Source organism: Myodes glareolus, chromosome 17, assembly GCF_982192425.1.
Source record: "Myodes glareolus chromosome 17, mMyoGla1.1, whole genome shotgun sequence".
NCBI lineage: Eukaryota > Metazoa > Chordata > Mammalia > Rodentia > Cricetidae > Myodes > Myodes glareolus.
Window position 1 is genome coordinate 12332542 of NC_142042.1, and position 18265 is coordinate 12350806.

The 18265-nt window shown below is 43.6% G+C and overlaps 1 protein-coding gene across 3 annotated transcripts in view; it reads right to left on the minus strand.

The window, feature by feature from the left end:
* Positions 1-15609: 15609 nt before the first annotated feature.
* The window catches only part of Lpar3 (lysophosphatidic acid receptor 3), a 63008-nt gene continuing 60352 nt past the window's right edge, over positions 15610-18265 (minus strand). For all 3 annotated transcript variants that reach the window (XM_085677596.2, XM_048453650.3, XM_085677595.2), the window contains exon 3: positions 15610-17344. In XM_085677596.2, coding sequence (XP_085533722.1) covers positions 17016-17344 — 329 coding nt within the window. In that variant the 3' untranslated portion in view covers positions 15610-17015. The remainder of the gene's footprint in view (positions 17345-18265) is intronic.

Here is an 18265-nt window from a genome sequence, read left to right on the forward strand (position 1 = left end):
TGGGGTACTGTGTGGGAGAGATACCCCAACAAGACGGCCCTCATGTTACAGGCCCCCTCACGTTACAAAATGTTTCCCAAAGAAGTTCTCCTTGGGAAGTCCCCAGTGACCTTCACCATCTCCAGCAAGTTATGTACCTGACCAAACAAGGAGGTGTTTGCATCAAGGAATGGATTTCTTCATTGCTTCTTTGACAAGACTAGGTTGGTCTATCAGCTCACCTTGGCAAATTCGGTCTAAGTTTTGGCGCTTCCATAAAAGATCAATTCAACATGGTTTTATACCAATGTTAAATTCTGTCCACTCATCCTCTCCAGGCCGCCTTATCTCAGTGTGTTTTCTGTACCTTTCAGGGTCATTTGCCATCACATTTGGGGCTCAATTGGGTTTTTCCGGATATTTCAAGATCACTAACATCATTATACCATAAAGATCTTCCCCCATCCCAAATAGAGTAAAATTCAGCTTTCAGGGACTTAGACACTGACAATCTTCTTGAGGGCCACCATTCAGATCCTATCCTCATGAAAAATCACCCCTCCAGTGAGTCATAGAGATTCCAGATCTGCTATGTGGACACCCACTGACGTCCTGCGAGCCACATTTCTGAAACACGCTTGATTCTGTTTGAAGCGGCAGCATCCGTGATATTCAGATGCAGCTGTATCGCGGCTCATGACCCTGAGTTATGTTCTATAGTTATGTGGTGGCCCTAGATCAGGCCACTGGCATCTCATCAATAAGCTAGGAAGCCATTTTCAGGCTTGGGTCTTAAAAGGGCCACACTGGCTGTAAGGAAGAGAGGGTAAAGCTGAGGGCCTAACCAGAGGATGTGTAGGAATCCAGGCAAATTCAAAGATGAGGGACACTCAGAGCGGGAAGCAGCCTGGGAGGTGGTAAAAATTGCTGTTTCTTCTACAACGAAAACAAGGAAAGCGATTTATAGATATTTTGGACATAGGATGTAAGAAAAGGAAAACTTAAGGCAAACACTACAATGTTTGATGTGAGTACCATGGAGGCTTGTGTGGTCCCCAACTGAAGCGGGCAGAGCAGGTTGTGGGTGAGAGGAAATGTTCTCTAGACATTAGAGTGCAGCATTCCCTGGGGGGGGGGAGAGAGAGAGAGAGAGAGAGAGAGAGAGAGAGAGAGAGAGAGAAAGAGAGAGAGAGAGAGAGAGAGAGAGAGAGAGAGAGAGAGAGAGAGAGAGGGTTTGGCTCTAAATATACATTTAGGAGCCGTCAATAGGTAGACGATACTTAAAGTCTGGTTGAGATGACCACACAGTGTGAGTAGACAGAAGAACGGACCAGTGGAAAAATCCCACCAGCATCCAGAAGTCAGGGAGAGGAGAGAAGCCAGTAAAAAGAGACTTGGAAACGGTTGCGAGAGAGCACAGTGCCCTGGGACCTACGGTCAGTGTCCTTGTGGCTCTAGGGTCTGTATCTAGCACTGTGGAATGCCCTCTCATAGTGACCAAACACTCCTTAACAGCACTGGTAACATCTGCCATTGTCCTCCTATCTAATGTAGATAGATTGTCCAGTCTATCTAACATAGCTAATATCTTTACACTTTCTGCCTACACTTCTATAGAAGTATCAAATGAATTTAAATAACTAACAAACAACAAATTAAAAAGATCAAGGAGTATGCCTCAGGATAGCAATAATTTTTGAAGTATAATGCAACTTATTTACATAATCTACATATCACCACATCACACGCAAATACCCTTGCAGCTATTGATTCTTAGCCACTTCAATAACAGTAATAAATTTACTGGCAGGCACTGCAGCCCATGCAGAGGTAATTCTCATGGCACTTTTTGATTGATAGTCATGAATGATGAGAGACTTGGTCCTGTGGCTTGGGCAGTATGGTCAAGCAGTCGTCACTCCTGGGAACACCTACTGGTACAATACCTACTGGTACAATTATAAGTTCTTTCTTGACTCTGAGCTTTGCTTTCCTTCTCTTTGGATCTGAACAGCACCCGGCCTATGGTCAGTGTTCTAGAAGGTTTGTTCAATGATAACTGGACAAGGTATGGTGCACCTGTGAGGTACTTCAGCTGCTTTCTCAGATGGAAACCGAAGCTCAGACAAACAACAACTATACTGAGAAGTTTTCATTTATATACCTGTCTTGGGGTTTCTATTGCTGTGAAGAGACACCATGACCACAGCAACTCTTATAAAGGAAAACATTCAACTGGGGCTAGCTTATAGCTTCAGAGGTTTAGTCCATTATCATCATGATGGGAAGCATGGCAGGAAGTGAGCTGGCTTGAGCTTCTGAAACCTCAAAGCCCACCGTTCAGTGAAACACTTCCTGCAACAAAGCCACACCTACTCTAAGAAAGCCACACCTACTCTAAGAAAGCCACACCTACTCTAAGAAAGCCACACCTACTCCAAGAAAGCCACACCTACTCTAAGAAAGCCACACCTCCTAATTGTGCCAATCCCTCTGGACCAAGAATTCAAACACGCGGATCTGTGGAGGCCATTCCTATTCAGACCATCACAATAGTTAATTGGTTGTATATTTTAAAAAGATTTATTTTATTTTTATTTCTGTGGTTGTGTGTATATTTCTCTGTGTATAGAAGTACATATGCATGACTTCCCTCAGAGGACAGAAGAGGGGATCTGAACCCTGAGAGCTGAATTTGCAGGTAGTTCAGACACCTGATGTGTTCTGGAAACTGATGAGGATACCTGTCAGCTCTCAGTCTCGGAGCCATATCTCCTTTAATGCTTTCTGACATTGTATTTATTTTTATTTTATGTATGTAGCCGCCTGCCTGAGTATTTGTGCACTGTGTATGCAGTGTCTGAAGAGGCCAGAAGAGGGCATTGGATACTTAGGGACTGAAGCTGCCAAAGGTTGTTAACTATCATCAGCTGGGAATTGACTCCTGGTTCTTAGGAGGTGTAGCCAGTGCTTTTAATGATGAGCCATAGCTCTGGAGCCCTAAATAAAATCAACTGTACATTTGTGTAACATAAAATGTCAAAAGTGAGCCAAATGGTGGTGGTACACGCTTTTAGTCCCAGCACTCGGGAGGCAGAGGCAGGTGGATCTCTGTGAGTTCGAGGCCAGCCTGGTCTACAAGAGCTAGTTCCAGAACAGACTCCAAAGCTACAGAGAAACTGTTTTGAAAAACTACCACCACCACCAACAAAGCACTCAAAAGTGAACAATTTCCACCCAATGACATGGTTTTTCCTTTTCTTTAGACCACAAATATTTCAGAAGAAAACACTAGGTAGAGGGAGAGGAAGGGAGGGGAGGAAAGGAGAGGCAGGAACAGAAGGGAGGGAAGGGGAGGGAGGAGAGTGGAGAAGAGAGAAAATGGGAGGGGAAGAGAGGAGGGGAGGGGAGGGGAAGAGAGGAGAGGAGAGTTCTACTGAACAGTACCACAGGAGAAAGGCTAGTTTGCTTTCTATCACCTTCTTTTACTACCTTTTTAGGACACACCAAAAGAACAACTCTGTCTCCGTGAGGAGGCAAACGAGGTAGTTTGAGTGGGGATGTCCCCCACAGACTCAGGTATTTGAACTCTTGGTGCTCAGTTGGTGGTGGTGTTTGGGGAATTTTAAGTGGTTCAGCCTTGCTGGAGAAAGTACATCATCCGGGTCTGGCTATGAGATTAAAAAACAAACTTCACCTCCAGCTTTCTCTCTGCTTCATGTTTGTGGTTCAGACTGCGAGGCATCAGCGTTCTGTCTCTGTCACCAATCCCAATCGCTTGCTGCCAGGCTTCCCTGCCACAATGGACTTTTCCTCCTCCGAACCATAAGCCCAAATAAACTCGTCCTTCTGCTAGCTGCTCTGGTCATGGTGTCTTACCACAGGGACCGGAGAGTAACTAACGCAGGAGATAAACAAGCCACGGGGCACATCACAGGCGTGCGTGTCAGAGGCTGAGCCACCTGGCGAGAAAGCAGCGCAACTGCAAGCTGAGCAAGAGGACCACGTATGCATGGGGCTGCACCACGCGCATGCTCGGTGCTCTGCTGTGGGCCTCTTCTCTCTGAGGAAGTGGGAGGAATAAAGATTTATTTTGTCAGCCTGTTCCAGTTTTTCATAAGACTCTCAGCTGTCTTTAGAAGTTTTTTCTCCCAGGCACTCAGACAGACAGCTGTAAAATTGATTGGCTTGAAAGCCAAATAATACGGAAGACAGTAGCCCACTCTATCATTTAAGGCGAGCTATTTATTACGAGCAGTGCTGTGTTGGGATATCGACCCTGGGATTAAGGCTGGAGAAATATAGATCTGGAGATTCCGCGGACACATAAAGCTCCCCAGCCATGGTGACGGACGATAATGAGCCTTGCTTAGAGGCCATCTATTATTTCTATGGAGCCCAACAGCTGTCATTTTTAAAAAAATAATAAATTGTACAAACAATGAAGGGCATATTCGCTTAGCAGTTTTGCAACGCAGCTTTCTTGTGCCAAAGTACATTGTCAGCTGCTGAATAGTCAGAGGACTGAGAATACCCTGTCTGCATTCATTCCTTGTTGGCTGCTGGTTGGGCATTGTTTCTTCATTTACTTTAGCCCCTCTGGCTATGGCAAGCTTTCTCCTTACCAGTTCCTTACACCCATTGTTTCTCTCTCTCTCTCTCTCTCTCTCTCTCTCTCTCTCTCTCTCTCTGTGTGTGTGTGTGTGTAGATCAGAGGACAATCTTTTTATTTTAATTTTTTTTTTAATTTAATTTTACACCCCAACCACAATTCTCTCACCTCTTCCTCCCTCCCAGCCCACCCCCTCCACTCCTTTCCACAGGGTAAGGAGTCAACAAAGCCTGGAAATCTTGAGATACCCTTCCACCCGTTGTTTAAGAGAAAACCTCGCCAGTGAACTATGGGGATCTGTATATCTTTGATTTCCATCTGGCCACTGCTTGGATTATAAACACTTCCCACCATGCTGGGTTTATTATGCGGCTTGTGGATGTACAAACTCTAGTCCTTACACTTGCAAGACAAGCACTTTATTGACCAAGCCATTTCTTCAGCATTTATCATGTCTATTACTAAGTCTGTGTTTTTTTTTTTTATCTTCATCTGAGAAGTCTTTTGATGATTTCAGAATCAAAAACCTGTCCTTTTAACACACAGTTCAACTGACAAATCTCCTACAGAATATTGAACAAAATGTTCGGATAACATGGTTCTGGATCCAAATTCTGACGTTAGTGCTTGCAAGTTGGGGCGCTGTTAGCCTCTTCCATTGCCTTTCTGAGTCTCAGCTTCTTCACACTAAAGGTTGCTATCCTTAATCAAGAATATTTCAAGTCTAAGCTTGCAAAATGCCAGGCACACTTCCCTACACACAGTGGGTACTAAACAGGTATTAGCTCCCTGCCGCCACTCGGCTCCTGCCCACTGGATTATAATAGTTACATCTATTGCCACACTTACGTAATTCAATGTACACTGAATTTTCCAGCTGGATTTCCTGGGTCTCGGGCTTCTCAGGGCCCATTGTATGACTTTTCCTAGGAATATATAAGAAAGCATCTAGTCACCCCAGGCCAGGTGCCAAAAGACCAAAGGAGTGATTTCACCTGAGTCCAGCTTGGCAAACTAATGAGTGTGCTTACTTACAGGAGTTAGATGAGGATTGTTTGACGGAACTTGGGTAATTTAACCCTATTATCCCAGTATGAGTGAGAACTTACGAAAGATCGGGGTCCAAACCACCAGTCTCCCACATCTGATATACTCTAGCATCCACAAGACTGCATGTCTCTGGGGGCAGGGGGAGCCATAACTAGAATCTTCAGTGTCTGGTAGTGTCCATGTCTCCATCTACAAGGGGCTGTTAACGGCTTCCTTGCCGTTTCTGCAGACTCAGCAATTATCATGATATTTTGCTTATTTCCTTGCCGTGACTGTGGGTCAATGCACCATATTTCATGGCGGCCAAAGGGATGCTGCAGTAGGACAGTGCACCCTTCGCCTGTAGTTCCCAGTCTGAGCTGTGTACGACAGTCACTTTGAATGTTTCCATAGATTCCAAGAGAATCTACCCAGGTCTCAGAAACACACTGGAAGAGTCTAGACACTGTCCAGGAAAGCAATTCAATGCTGCACATGCCAAATGACACCACGGGATGGATGAGCACACCTTAAATACCTGCCTGCGAGGTCTATAGTGGATCTCGGTCTGGAATCTCTACCTAGTCCTTTAGTCCATGGCTTCCTCTGCATGTTCATGGATGTTGAGACATCCTCTGGCGCCTGCGCTACCTACCAGTGGCTACATTCCTAAAGAAAAATGCCTTTTCCTTCCCCAGCAGCCATTGACTGCCAATAGCTCCTCAGCTGCTGGTGGGTCTTATGGGTCCCAATGCAATACGTGCTGGAAGTTTGACTGCCTTACTCTCGTCCAGGTCCTGTGCGGGTAGTTACAGCTGATGTGCACTCATGAGCGCAACGGCTATGTCATGTCTGGAAACAGCATTCGCAGCACCCCCTCGTCTTCTGACTCTCCTTTCCACGATGCTCCCTGAGCCTCATGGTGGTGAGGGATGGATACAGATGTCCCATTTAAGGCTAAGTACTTACTCCATGGTCACTGGTTATCAATATTTTGACCAAGTCTTTGTATTCATCACTTCCAACTGTAAAAATAGGCTTCTCTGGCAGTTTTGAGAGCAATAGTATCTATGGTTATAATCATAAATATTTAGAAGGTGATTGGACAACATGATCTTTTAACAAGACAATAATAGGTCCCTAAGGCCTATTGCTTCCCTAGCCGTGGGCTTTTGTCCAGGTGCACTGTACTAGACCTGAATTCTCTCCTGTGGAGCAGGTCCCAAATCCAGTGAGAAAGTGATTGGCCATCCTTGTAACTTTAATGCACCATTGCCCTAGTGGGCACATCTTGCCTGGCAGGTCAGCATTGTATCAAGTAGGGTCCTCTAATAGGGTTGTCTACACTTTTGTCTTTCTCCATTAGCGGCCTATATAGCACCTTCTGGCTCTACGGAAACTTGCCACCAGGGAGGAAGTTTCTGACTGGTTCCAGACTGATTATTCTAAATTCTACAACCAAAGTGTGTGGTGTCTTCAGCATTGGGTCTCACTGTCTATTTATAGGAGCAACCACAAGCAACAGCTTGTATGGTTTTGAGGGCCTCTCAGGCCTCCATGATCAATAACTCAATAAAGAGATATCCTATTTTTATTAAGATTTTTTATTTAATAAACATGTCTTCTAGAAGCAGCATTGTCCACCATGCAGGGCAGTTCCATTCAAACTCCTTCAAAATTATCTTTAATTAGCTTACAAAGTACCAAGTCTCCAAGTGATTTTTCATACACCTCTAGTTTTGGCTACAGGTTTGTCTATCTTGCTTACCTTTTCAGAGAACCAAACCTTCACTTCATTGACTCTTTGTATCTGTTGTCATTTGCTTCTGTTTCACTAAGTTCTACCCTGAGCTTAATTTCTTTTTTTCCTACTGATTTGGGGTTTGGATTGAGCTCTTTTCCCAGAGCATTACTTGTCTATTTAATATCTTTCTGATTTGTTAAAGAAGCTTTCACTCTGGGAACTGCTTTCACTGTAGCATATTGTTTTTAATATGGTCCTTTTTCATTTGACTTTCGGAATGAATTTTTATTTCCTTCTTAATGACTTCAAGGACCCTTCATTTTTCAATTGTGTGCTGTTTAATCTCTGTGAGTCTGTGTATCTCTAGTGTTTCTCTGGCTGTTGATTTTAAGCCTTGTTCTATTGTGGCCAGATATATCACAGGGGATTATTTTCATTTTTCCTGTACTTATTAAGACTTGTTTTGTAGCCTAATATTTAGAGTCTAATATTTTAGAGAAAGTTCCACAAGCTGCTTGGAAAAATATAATTTCACAGGTATGTGTGTATAGACTCTTCCGTAGATATCCGTGATGTATGATGTCATTTTATTCGAACATTTTTGTTTACTTTTTGTTCGGATGACCTGCCAATTGGTGAGAAAGAGATATTGAACTCGCCTCTTCTTACTGTGCCAAGGTACTGCTGCTAATTTGCTTCTGGTAGTTCTAGGGTTTTATGAAATTGGGTATACTTCTATTTTGGACATGTGTGTTTAGAATCATAGGATAGAATCAAGGTCCTCTTGATGGATTGCTCCCTTAGTCACTATAAAGAGACTTGTCTTCTCTCACTAGTTTTACTGTGAAGTCTATTTCATCAGATATGAAAACAGCAACACCTGCTTGCTTCCTATTACATTTTCTCAGAATACCCTTTGACCTTCTTTCAACCTAAAGCAGAGTCTTCCTTTTATGGTGATGGCATTTCTTGGATGCAACACATAGGCAACTACTAGCCTGTGCCTTTTCAATTGGGGAATTGAGAATATTAGCATTAAGTTATTGGTGTAAGGTATGCATTTATCCTGCAATTTTGTTGATTTTGTAGTGTTTGGATTTTTTCTTTTTTTTCTTTCTTAACTATTATTCTAAAAGTTTATTCTTTCCTGTGGCTTTGTGCATAAATTTTTCTCTCTTTGGTCCGAACTATTTCTTCAAGTTTCTTCTATAGGTTAGCTTACTGGTCATGGATTTCTTCAGCTGATTTTTGTCATGGAATTTTTTTATTTTTCCCTCAATTATGACAAATAGTTTTGCTGAGTATAATAATCTGGGTTGGCAGTTTCTTTTAAAACTTGAAATACATTTTTCCAAGACCTCTAGGCTCTTAAAGTTTTGATTGACAAGTCAGCTGCTGCTCTGAAGGGCCTGACTTTGTATGTGACCTCTCTTACCACTTTCAGTATACTACCTTTGTTCAGTATACTTATTATTTTAATTATAATATGACCAGGGGAGGATCTTTCCAGGTCTTGTATGTTTGCTGTCCTAAACATCTCTTGAATATAGATTGTTATCCTTTCCCAGCTCTAGGAAATTTTGAGTTATGAATCTTTTGAAAATGTTTTTATGCTTTTAGAATGAGCTTGCTCCCTTCTATGTTAGCTGTCTATAGATATGACATGAAATCTTGAAATCACCACCAGTGACTTCTCATTGTTCATCTTTGTTCTTATTGACGTCTCTATTAGCTCCTTCACCACATCTATAAGCTCAGATAGTCTGTTCCCCTTGGTTCATAGTATTGCTAAGACTTTCTAAAGATGTCTGATTTATTTATTTATAGTTTCCAGCATTTCAGATTTGGTTTTCTTCAGTAGTTTTATCCCTGTTGAATTTCTCTTTCTCATACTCTATTATATTTTATTATTTTATTCTACTGGTTATCTGGCTGTGTCTTTGAACATGCTTACAATGTTATTTTGACCTCTTCATTGGGGATGTAATCTAACTTATTCTCACTTAATAGCATTACTGGTGGGGTTATTAATTTTGGAGAAATTATGTTGTTTTAGCCTTTGTGTGTGGTTCTTATGTTACAGTGTTAAGATTCACATGTGGACTTCTTTCTATGTGAGGTTTACTTATTTTAGCAGCTCTTCCCTTCAGTCAGAGTACTTGAAATGTTATGTGGGTTATGGACATGGTAGAGTTGAATGAATAATTCAGAAAAATAATCCCTTAGTTCAGAATCTCAGGTGCCTTGTATAAACTTTATATTATTCCACAAGGGCAGTATTAACTGGGAGCAACAACAGCGGTTTGATATTACTATTATGTAAATATCATAGCAGCCAGCTAACAGCAGCCGTCCCTTTGACTTCTGCACCTGTTGGAGGACAAACGACCAAAGAGGAGATGGAGCGTACTCAGACTGTGGTGGGTAAAGGAGCCGGGGAGGGAAAATTAGGATACCGTTAGCATCCACGGCTGTAGATATTGTTAAAGCTATGGAAGACTATAATTAAAAAGTAAAAAGAGAAGGGAATAAAGAAAGAGGAATAAGACGGAGAGTCTGAGGTGTGGCTGAAGAGGGTCTCACAGCAAACTGGGCGGAGAAACATGAACAATATTCCTAAGACTCTGCTGAACAATATACAAAAACAAAATCATCATGAGAGCTGTGTGCAAGAGTGGAACTTTAATAGCAGAAAATAAGAACTTAAAAAGTACTTAGTGAATTTCTGGCTTAACTGCCCTGAGATGAGGCACGATGTTCTCAGACCCCTCAGGCTCTAGAAGGTTCCAGCTGGTGCTGGGTTTTGGCGAGTGTGAGTTGGTGCTCTCTGCAGCCTCAGTGTTCCTGGGGTTCTGTGTGTGGAGGAGGGAGATTATAACGCCTTTCATGAGAGTTCCCCTCAGACCTTACCCTTCACCCACGATGGCCTTTCCTGGTCCTGTAGGTGGAATATGGTGAGGGGCAGGGCTTCCTCGCAGTTTCTACTGCTCTTTCCTGCGCAGCCTTCTTTGGCAGGCTGGCATGGTGCCTCTTGGAGCTGTGCTTCCAACTGGGCTCAGATTCTTGGCTTCCCTACCCGCTTCCTTGTAGAGACCTCCCTGGCTTCATGAGTTCATTACCGGGATTGTTTCTTAAAGGATTAGAGCGTGCTGTGTTGTGTCTTCGCTGTTTCCACTCACAGAGCCTGGATTAGGACTTCTTTACCCTTTTCTCCACCTCTGACTCATCCTGACTTAGCATTATGCTCTGCTCACAGCCTGACATTTACCTATAATGCAGGAGGAAACAAATGAATCCACCCTTCCTCGCTGTGTGTCCCTGCTCGTTGCAGGCACACCTCACCGTCCCTCCTCCCACTGTGAGTGGAGTGTCCCCGTGTGACCAGACCCGCCGGGAAGGCCTTTTCCACCCCTTCCATCATTTTCACTGCTGTCCTGAGTTGTCGCCCATTCCTTCCAGCATCTGATCCCTTACTGACCTCACATGGCCCTCCAACCGCTACTCTGTTTCTGTGGTCCCATTTCAGGAAAAAACAAAACAAAACAAGAACTGCCTCAAAAATAGCCGGTCCTCCCGGCTTCCAAACCTCTCTTCCCATTTTCCTTTGAACCTATTTCAAGCTGGCTCTCATCCCCACCGCTCCACTGAAACTACTCTGTCGGTGCCCTCATAGCTTCGAAGGCCAAGTTAACAGTGAGACCTCAAGCCTGGACTTGGATGCTCGACATAACTGTTCACTCCATGGTCTCTGTGGAGTTCTGGATCCTTTCCTTCGCCAAGGCTTTGCCCTCTGCCTCCTTGACTGACTTCTTGTTTCTCTTGTCTTTCAGACACTGAGAGTCCTCAGAGGCAGAGTCTCCAACCTGTCATTACGTCTGTATTCACTCACTAACCGAGTGAATTCTCAGCTCAGGGTTTTAATGTCACTCACACCTGAGTGTCTCTGAGTTTGAAATCTCCGATCTAGATTTATTTCCCTGGCTGCCTTGTTGGCATCTCCATCTGTTTCTTCTCAGCAACATCAGTGCCCTAATGATGCCCACATCTAATCACTCCACATATGGTGTTTCTGGTGTCCTGTTTCTGCAAAATCAATTCTGCTTTTGTAGTAGCTCTGACCCAAGCCCTTAAAGTCATTCTTAAGATGCATCTCTTTATACGATAGTCAATCGGAAAAGTCTATAATACACGTGTTCTGGTTATTAGATTATTCATGCCTGTAATTTAAAATTGTTAAGTAGCATTCCATCAATAACTATGCATGCTTAGTGCCCACCCCTATTCTAAGTGTTTTATCTATGATCCCCTTAAGTTCCATAAAACCCTATGAGAGATAATTATCATCTTTCTTTAAAGATGGATAAATCAAGGCACAGAGTAACTTGCCAGTGCCCCCTGGCTGATATATGAAAGCGCCACAACGGTGGCCTAGGCTGTAGTGCATTCATTACATTACACTTTTGTGTTATTTACATAGTTCCTAAGTTCCTAGCTGTCATAAATCACGCTGTGTTAACCACCTTGGTGTCCAAAGCCCTTTCCCAGTTTGGAATCATTTCTCTAGCATATATTCTCAAGAACAAAAGCACTTTAAGAATAAAGGCCTTCTTCATTAGGGTAGTAGTATTATTAAATATTGGCTCTTCAGAATCTGAAGTTATACATAGTTGTTAAGAAAATTCTGTCTAGATGGCTAGTGTGTAATTTCTGCAGAGGACTCTGTTTAGTAAATACAGCACTGTGTACGTCAGGAATCTTGCTCCAATAAAGGAAGGTAAAGATTTTTTTCTTTGGGGAAAAAAAAAGAAACCAACACTTTTTGAATAGAGATCTCACGGGGAACTTAAAGTCCACTCTTGATGTAGTCACGTTTTAATGTGGATACCCATCCAGATTTGTGGTTTTTAGTTTCCACATGTGCTATATCAAGATAGTCTCATGACAATTTCCTCACAGGTGCACTAATCATGACCCTCTTCCTATCAAATGAAGAACCGTTAGTGCTCCCCTCCCTCATCGAAACCCATTCTTCTCCTCGGATCAGAGACTGCTCCTCCCCATAGCCAGTTTGACCCGCTCTCTCTCTTACGATCACAGAGGTAGTAAGTCTTACTTTTAATGACTTTGCATGCCCGAATTTTACAGCTACCTTCCTTATTCGTTATTGTGTCAAGATCCTAGAGACCCGAGGGACAGATGATGTCAGGATATCAACTGTGACCACAAGGAATATCATTTGAATTTTGATGGAGCATTACATCAACTCTGCAGACTCTTTTTTGGTAATATAGCCATGTTCATATATCAAATCAGCCAATCCAGGAGCATGGAAGGTCTTTTTATTTAGTATCTTCATAATTTTCATTATAGAGGTCTTTCATTTCCTTGATTAGGCTTATTTATAGGTACTTTTTGGTGCTATTGTGAGTAGGATATTTTTTCCTAATTTCCTTCTAAGCAAATCCATTACTAGTGTATGTGGAAGACACTTGTTTTCTATGTTGATTTCATAACCTGAAATGCTGCTGAATAATAATATCTATGTTAGTGAGAGACTTTGTCTCAAAACCCAAGGCGGGCAGTGACCTGATGAATGACACCTGCTATTGCCCTCTGGTCTGCTCATGCGTGCACATACACGTGCATGCACACCTGCACACATGAACATGTCACACATGAACAAATGTGCACACACATAAAAATGTTAACGTAACTTCGGGAAGTAGCAGAGTTTTTTTCTTAATGCACACAAAGACTCAGCATGGGCTACGGTACTCAGCCCTCCTCCTTTTTATCCAGTCTATCTTATTGTATAATGTGCAAGCTCAAATCTAAGCAGCAAATACTTAGGTGAATTTTATGGAAGCTGGTGATACAGAAAAACATGATGTGTGACTGCATAAAGTTGAAACTTTGTAAAAACAGCCATGCACTGCAAAATGGAAAGCTGGCTGGAGCAGTGATCTGCCAACCTTGACCACTGACTGCCACCCGTGGACACTGTGCTACATAGGCTACATAGTATGGTGGGACCCACACTGTTATTTATGTGCTCTGAAGCTTCCACACACAAGCCAATGTTCCACGTGTTACTGTTTGCACAATAAACCTTATCCCAGATGTTAGAGATGATAAAACACTCCAAACCCCTAGCAACTGTAATCAATAATCTGCCATCTGATAATTTAAGAAAGAGTGCACCCTAAGATACAATGGAAAAAGTGACAAAATATAGCAGCAGAGCAAAACAAAACCAAATCCCGGCAACGGCATGCCTACACACTCACATCTTTGTGCAAACTGGTATTAAATGATGAGCAAATTGTGCGACGTGTCTGGGAGGGCATCACACAATGCGCTTTCTCTGACTTTAAAGCTTCTCATCGTCAGGCAACCCAGCCTCTAGGCCTGAAGGAAGACAGAGAGCTGGCAGGAGCTGTGGGGATGTCCAATTTAACAGCATGTGCGGTGATCCACAAAGGGAATGAGATTCTATGGTGAGAGCCCCAGGAGCCAGATCTGCCGTGGGTGTTATTAATTCCCTTTAGGACACAGTGAGAGGCGTTGTGTTGTCGGGTGATGTGGAGGCTGTTTTTATTCCAGGTTCTGATGGGTTTTGAGTTGTTGTTGAGCCGCCTTCACGGTGCCTTCACCGGGCTCCACCAACGAGAAAAGAGGACCAAATCTTCTTACCACCCTTACTGTGACTGGAGGACTAAGTAGCTGAACTATAGGCTCATCTACAAACACAGGGCTTAGAAAACCCTGTGGCTTGCATAAGACTATAGCTGCAGGTGAACAGAGACATATATGCTGCCACCCACTGATGTGGGCTTCCCCTCTGTATGCTGTGAATATCATTGGTTAATAAAGGAACTGCTTTGGGCCTATAGCAGGGCTATAGAGGAACAGAGCTAGGTGGGGAAAACTAAACTGAATGCTGGCAGGGAGAAGGGCCGAGTCAGGAGAAGTCATGTAGCCTGCCAGAGAAAGATGCTGGAAACTTCACCCAGTAAACCACAGCCACGTGGTGATACATAGATTAATAGAAATGGGTGAAATTAATATGTACGAGTTAGCTAATAAGAAGCTAGAGCTAATGGGCCAAGCAGTGATTTAATTACTACAGTTTCTGTGTGATTATTTAGGGTCTAACTGGCCGGGAACAAATGAATGGCTTCCTCCAACAACATATGCTGGGACCTTGGTCCCGAGTTGTCTTAATATAAGCTGGGCACGTGCTCAGAGTGCCAAGGAAACCAGGACACCATCTTTGACGTTTAGCATTTGTAAAAAGCATCAAGATATCGGTTTTCACAAAGGAATTCACCAAGCTGGAGATATACGTAGATGTTGGAAGCTAGCATTGACCTTATTTGGAAGTGTACAAACGCAATCAGGATAGTTAGGTCACTGTATCCAAACTCAGGGCTTCTAAATGTCCCAAACGGCCCCCACAGCCACTACTCAGTTGCAACAAAATTGTATCTCACCAAGAAATTTTAAAAGATTGTCTTCAAAAAAAATATTATTTCTTTCCAAGCCAACAGTCTCCATACCAGACTACTCTCAACAACACAGGTTGATCAGAACACCGCAGACAAGGCTGCAAAATGGAAGCTTGTAGAGATGAGATCTTGTTCGAGCCGTGCCTAGATTTAAACGTGGATCTGACAAAATCTGGATAAGATGTTCAGTATGGCCGCTGCAATGAATGCAGATAAGACGTGCAGGGTCTTAGAATTACCAGGGGAGCGTTCTTTCTTTCTTTGCATGTATTCCCCTCACACACTAAAGGCTGGATTTTCTCAGTGAACTCTGTAACCTCTCCAATCACCATTTCCAAATATACATGAATTCCCTATGCTTGTGCCATTCTCGAGATGTGTGTGGGCATAAACACAGAAGCTATTTATTTCCACGCCGTGTTTCCATAGCTTGGATGCCCTCCAGACACCATTCTGAATATGACGCTTGGATGCAGGGCACTAAAAATGGCTCCTGCCGCAGCACAGAACCTTTAAAGATCCCTTAGTAGCTATTTGGAGACTGGAATTCAATTTCAGTTCTCCACCCTCTGGCCAGCTGTGGATTCCGGATGCTTACAGAAAACACCGACAGCACGCACTTCACAGCAAATTCAATTTTTCCTCTGCAGTAGAAATGCAAGGCACAGTCACCACAAGCCGTATTTTTGCTTAGAGAATACAAAAAGCAATAATGGGCCTCATCAAGGGGGAGCAGGTGCTTTTAAATTTTTATTTTATAGGTAGCTTTAACATAAGCTTTGGGTACATCCACCTACTGCAGCAAGCGTAAAAACCTCTACGCCTTCAAATTATAATGCTTTATATTTTAGGTCATTATATCTCAAAGCACGACTTCTTAGATTCTTTTATTAAAAGTAGTTTGTGCACATAAATGTTATATCACAATAGCAAAAAAAAAAAAGAAAGAGAAAGCATGTAAACTTGTACGAACTACATAAATACTATAGTACCTGCCTTGAAGCTATTCTTTCTTTAAGTCAGAATAGTCTCTAAATGTCTTACACAGAAGATGTTGGTAGGTGCCCTATGCATGTGAAACACTATTTCCGTTTTTGACTGATCTGTCTTTCATTGGTCTTCGAAGGAGAGAAATAAAAGATCAAAATTCAGTCCCTAAGGAAGATAAAGTACGCAGGCAGCTTTGGGCAAACTATTAGCTATGCAATTACCTTGCACACTGAGTCCAGCAAGCCTACCAGTGGTGTCCAGGTAGCCCAGATTGAGGCTCTAGTCATGCACATATTCCATATTGTTTGGAAGCGGTTCAGTCTGCCTGTCAATACTATCATTTTCTCTGTGATATGGTTGCCCATTTAGAAATGAACACTTTTTCTCTTCTTCTTTAGATCACAAAGTACTTTCTAAGGCCACTAGCTCGGACTGGAAAGTCTAGGAGGCAGAGAATTCAGCTCACCATCACTGACTTGACTCTTTACAAAACAGCTGAATTGTACACCCACGCAGAGCACATGGCCTCATGGACCTAGAGGACAAAAGACTCTTTACGCCCCAGAGGAACTTTTATATTTCCATATTTTCAGTGTTCTTTTCAATAAATGTTTTTCCTCAGAAAGTTCGTCTGCTTGTAAATCAAGTTTACTCCAGAGCCTGTACTGTTTTTTTTTTTTTTTTCCAGATTCCTACAGAACATCTAGCTTCTGGCCAAGGATTCTTTGGGGAAAACGAAGTCCACTGCTAAAGCATTTTCGAACATCTTAAATTCAGGCAAAGACAGCTACCTAGTGTCTAGCAGCTACACAAGGAGGCTCAAGTACGATCATTTATTATTTCTTTTGACCTAGACCCTTCATCGTCTTGGAAAACACGAAGGTAATGGTGGCAAGATGGCAGCAGAGCCCGGAGCTGGAGGATGACTTGAGATGTTCACAGACAGCAAGCAGAAGCCCACTGTTTCCGTGTCCCTTTCCTGTGAACTTTCACTAAACACAGTATCTTATCTTCCTTGAAAATGAAAACTTTGTAACCCCAGCAGCGATTCATGGAGACCTCAAACAACACTGTCCACGCATGGGCTTTGTTAGACCGGCGAGTATCCTTAGCAACTCTTTCCCCAGAGGAAGAGGGCAGAGACGCCCTTGGCTTAGGAGCCGTTTTTAGTGCACACAGGGCCCTGGCCGATGCTGTCCTCCAGGTACTGGCTGCCGGTGTCGCTCCTGCTGTGGATGGTGGAGGGGATGCGGGAGGGGCGCCTCTCGGCGCTGCTGTCCTGCGGGCCACAGCAGATCATCTTCCTCATGGTGTTGTACATGTCCTCGTCCTTGTACGAGTAGATGACGGGGTTCATGACCGAGTTGAGCAGCGCCAGCAGCAGGAACCAGCGCTTCACGTGCTGCACGTTGCACTGCTTGCAGTTTAGGCCGTCCAGCAGCAGCACCACCAGCCCTGGGGTCCAGCACACCACGAAGGCGCCTGCGGGGAGAAGTCAGGAAGAAGTGAGGGCTGCTCGGACCTCCCTGCCCTCGTGTTTCCGTCCCTGCCCTCGTGTTTCCTCACCCGCCGAGGGAACTTACAGCCTTCAGAAGAGGGTTAGCATTGGATGCCTGGACTCCCTGTGGCCATCCCCCGGGTTCCGCCTGTCATCTACTCATCCAGGTCTCTTGATTAACAAAAGCTAAGCTTTAGGAAGTAGTTATAAAGTGCACCACAAATGTGAGCCCCCGAGGGTTTCTGGAGCTCGTCAGAAGGCTGCTGCAGCTGCTCATGTTTGACAGAGGGGAAACTGAGGCTCCACTCTAAGCATCCATGTGCAGGGACCCAGCACTCCTATTCCTACCTGTTCTGCTGTTCCGGACTTCAGATTTCCTAAACACTTCCTTGAATACGATAGGAATGACTAACGCACCCCACACACAGCTCCCCCACCCTTCCCACCCACGCCAAGCCACACTGTACAATGGGCTTTGTCAGGGGCAGGCAGCCACAGCTCCTAGGGCATTATCTTTCGCCTTTGATCAAGTCAAATGTTCCATCCATCACTCACACACACTGGGGCTTCCTAAGCCGTCTGTTCTCGGTGACATAGTCGCAAGCTATTTACCAAATCGTTTGCCGTGATCTCCACCGCCTTTGTAAGAAACCATTCTCTCGTGGTGTGAGGGCTAGAAATGTGCTTTGTAGACCATGCTGGAACATGAGCACCGTCCGTTAGTAACTGGAGCACCCTGACCTTCCCGCTCAGCTCAGTGATGTTGAAAGAAGTACAGTAGTCTACTGTTTAGTTAGCATAACCTCAGGCAACAGACAGCAGCTAAAGTTTTATGCTTTACTATGAGCCAAACCCGGTGGGAGAAATGTTTTTCTTGATTAACTCATAGGGTCATGTTATGAGAT